Genomic DNA, 2771 nt, shown 5'->3' with positions numbered 1-2771 from the left:
AAAAGCATTTCTTTAATTTAAATTCATTTATCAATATACCCATGAATATGACATTTTAGATTTTTTTACAGTTTACCAAATTTTTAAAAGTAAATACATATTTCGAATAGTTTATTTATTTCATTAAAATAAAAAAAATGTTTAAAGATTTTTAAAAACACCAATAATAGATTCCAGTATTCAAACTACATTAATTGATGTTTGCCTTGATATAATTATTGCTCCAAAAACTAAAAAGACTGAATTTTTTGTGCTTAGATAGTGTGATAAACGTAACACCTAAGAATGATATTTTATTTTTACAAATGCTTAATATTTTTTGTAACACAGAGAACATTTCAATTTTATACTTATTATATTGATTTCTGATCAATCACATTTATTTGAATAATTTATTTACGAACATAAATAAGTATAATTAATAGATATCGGTATTTGGTCGGAATTAATGGTGGTATATTTATTAATGTATAGTATTTTTTATGAAATTTAAATGTTTCTTTGCATATAAATGGCTAGTAATATCATCATTTTGTTAAACGATAATATTATTAGCCTCTACATTTTGTACATTTGTGCTTTAGAGAAGCGATCTTAAATTCATATCCATTGGTATATATATTAAATGAGGTCAAATTATAAGAAAAAGGCATTTTCTACGAAAACTGAAGGACAGGTAAAAAATGATAATACAATTAATAGACAATTAAATTTTTTTTTTTTTTTTTTTTTTTTTTTTCATTTAAATTAAAAGTTATTGCCGTTTAAGCTATATATTAAATAAAATTTTAGACACCACTATAAAGTAGTATATTTTATACTGCAACACAATATGCTATCAATAGATAACTTCATAAATTAGTATCAAAAACTTTTGAACCTCTTAAGAAATAGCTTAAATTTTACTGCCAATTTCACAAAGATTGAAAAATATTTCAAAAACGTAACGTTACAGTTGAACCTTATAAAATTTACTTTATTTCAATCGTAGATCTAAAATAGAATAATATACAGGTGTTCATTTTTTAAAAAAATACAACTATGCATTTTTTACTTATTGTACACTCTGTATCTTGTAAAATATTCTGATTGTAGCTCTAATATCCTTCAACGAACCCCAAAACTTAAAATTTGTAAAAATCTAAATCGTTTACTACAATACTCCCGTGTCGTATGTGGTGTGAACAACCCTGTATATAACAACGGGTATATAAACTCTGATTTATTATACAGTCGGCAATAGTGTCGTTTCAGTTCTTTTTTACTTCTGTAATAACTATATAGTCTACACGTTTATTTTTTAACTATTAATAATTATTATAATATACTGTTTTTTATTTATTTATATAATATCTCTGACACTATAGAAATATATTTAACAATAAAAAAAAAAAAAAAAAAAAAAAAAAAAAAAAAATTCAATAAATAAGGTATCTGTAAAAAGCAAAATTAAACATCATTAGAAAATATATTTTTTATCTACAAAACTTAAAACAATTACACTTTTTATAAAATTATTGAATACTAAATAACCTAAATTTCTTCTAATTGCTCTTCATTATTCTGGTTTCTGCGTATATAATTCATACGTATTTTCTAACCTTGGAGTTGTAGCCCTGATAGTAGTTGTACATCGGGACGTATTTACCGTTGTAACCTAAGTATGGATTGGGCAGGTTGGGATGTTGCTTGTGGAACATCTCGTTGTGGTTGAAATTGCTTGGCAAACCCATCTGCTTGTTGTGGTTATAAAAGTTATTTTGCCTGAAAAGGAAATAATAAGCTTGCATATTTCAACTATTGCTTTTAATATATTTCTTTTAATTTTTTTTTCTTGAATATGGTGTAGGTAGTTTTATAATGAATTACATTAAATAAATAATTCCTTAATTTTATTTTTCATTTTATTTTTAATTTTATTTTTAATTTTATTTTTAATTTTATTTTTAATATTAATTTTATTTTATTTTTTAATATTTTATACTGTCAAATAACAGAAAATATCAGCCAAAACTTTAATCGGCAAATTGAAAAATAAGCGATTAGTTAGATTTTTTAGAAGTTAGAAACTACCAAATATAATTTCCTGTTCGCAATACGGTTTATATACAACTCCACTAAGGCTCTACTAATACTAAACTTATTTCCGCTGCCACGAGTGCCGAAAGAGCTGATTGGTTAATTATCAAAATGAAACTGCTCTACTATTTATCGATCAGGTATTCTCGCTCTTAGCATAATCTCCTCGTCGAAATACTGAATTTTCTCCTATTTTACAATAATATTATAGTTAACTCGACTAATTAGCACAACTTAGCAGCATTACTGGCCAAGTAGACGCGGCAGTGTCTGCGATTAACAGATAATGACTCGGAATATAAACGGTTAAACCAAAGATTAAGAATATTGCTCGCTTGTTGGTTGTATTTAAATTAAATAAGTAAAATAAAAAAAAAAAAAAAAAAAAAAAAAAATACAATAAAACAATATTTTACTATATTTTTTTAATTTTATGATTATTAAACTATTCTTTCTTATCTTGTCATTTTAATTTCAAAGTATAATTTATATCTTACAAAGAATAATTTTTGGTACAATTGAACGATAGCAGGAAAACTATTAACTAATTGACATAAGTCTTCCAAAAATAATTAACCTATAATTGAAGACTTGACAAGCCTCAACAATCTAAAGGCGAGTTCATACGCATCGGCGTCCGCTTGTCGTTATTATCGTTCCGTCAAACCAATACAATTGAAATACGATCTTTA

At 24.6% G+C, this 2771-nt stretch overlaps 1 protein-coding gene across 1 annotated transcript in view; it reads right to left on the bottom strand.

Moving 5' to 3' along the window:
• Nucleotides 1-1601: 1601 nt before the first annotated feature.
• Nucleotides 1602-2771, bottom strand: part of LOC115875129 (glucose dehydrogenase [FAD, quinone]-like) — a gene marked incomplete at both ends in the record, with an annotated part of 9275 nt that continues 8105 nt past the window's right edge. Inside the window, one exon of the mRNA XM_030890524.1 lies at nucleotides 1602-1764. Within this exon, the coding sequence (XP_030746384.1) occupies nucleotides 1602-1764 (163 nt within the window). The remainder of the gene's footprint in view (nucleotides 1765-2771) is intronic.

The sequence above is a fragment of the Sitophilus oryzae genome, unplaced genomic scaffold (genome assembly GCF_002938485.1).
Source record: "Sitophilus oryzae breed Bouriz unplaced genomic scaffold, Soryzae_2.0 scaffold_132_pilon_pilon, whole genome shotgun sequence".
Lineage (NCBI taxonomy): Eukaryota > Metazoa > Arthropoda > Insecta > Coleoptera > Curculionidae > Sitophilus > Sitophilus oryzae.
The sequence above is the reverse complement of the archived record's forward strand: the minus strand, read 5'-3'. Positions and strand labels throughout refer to the sequence as shown.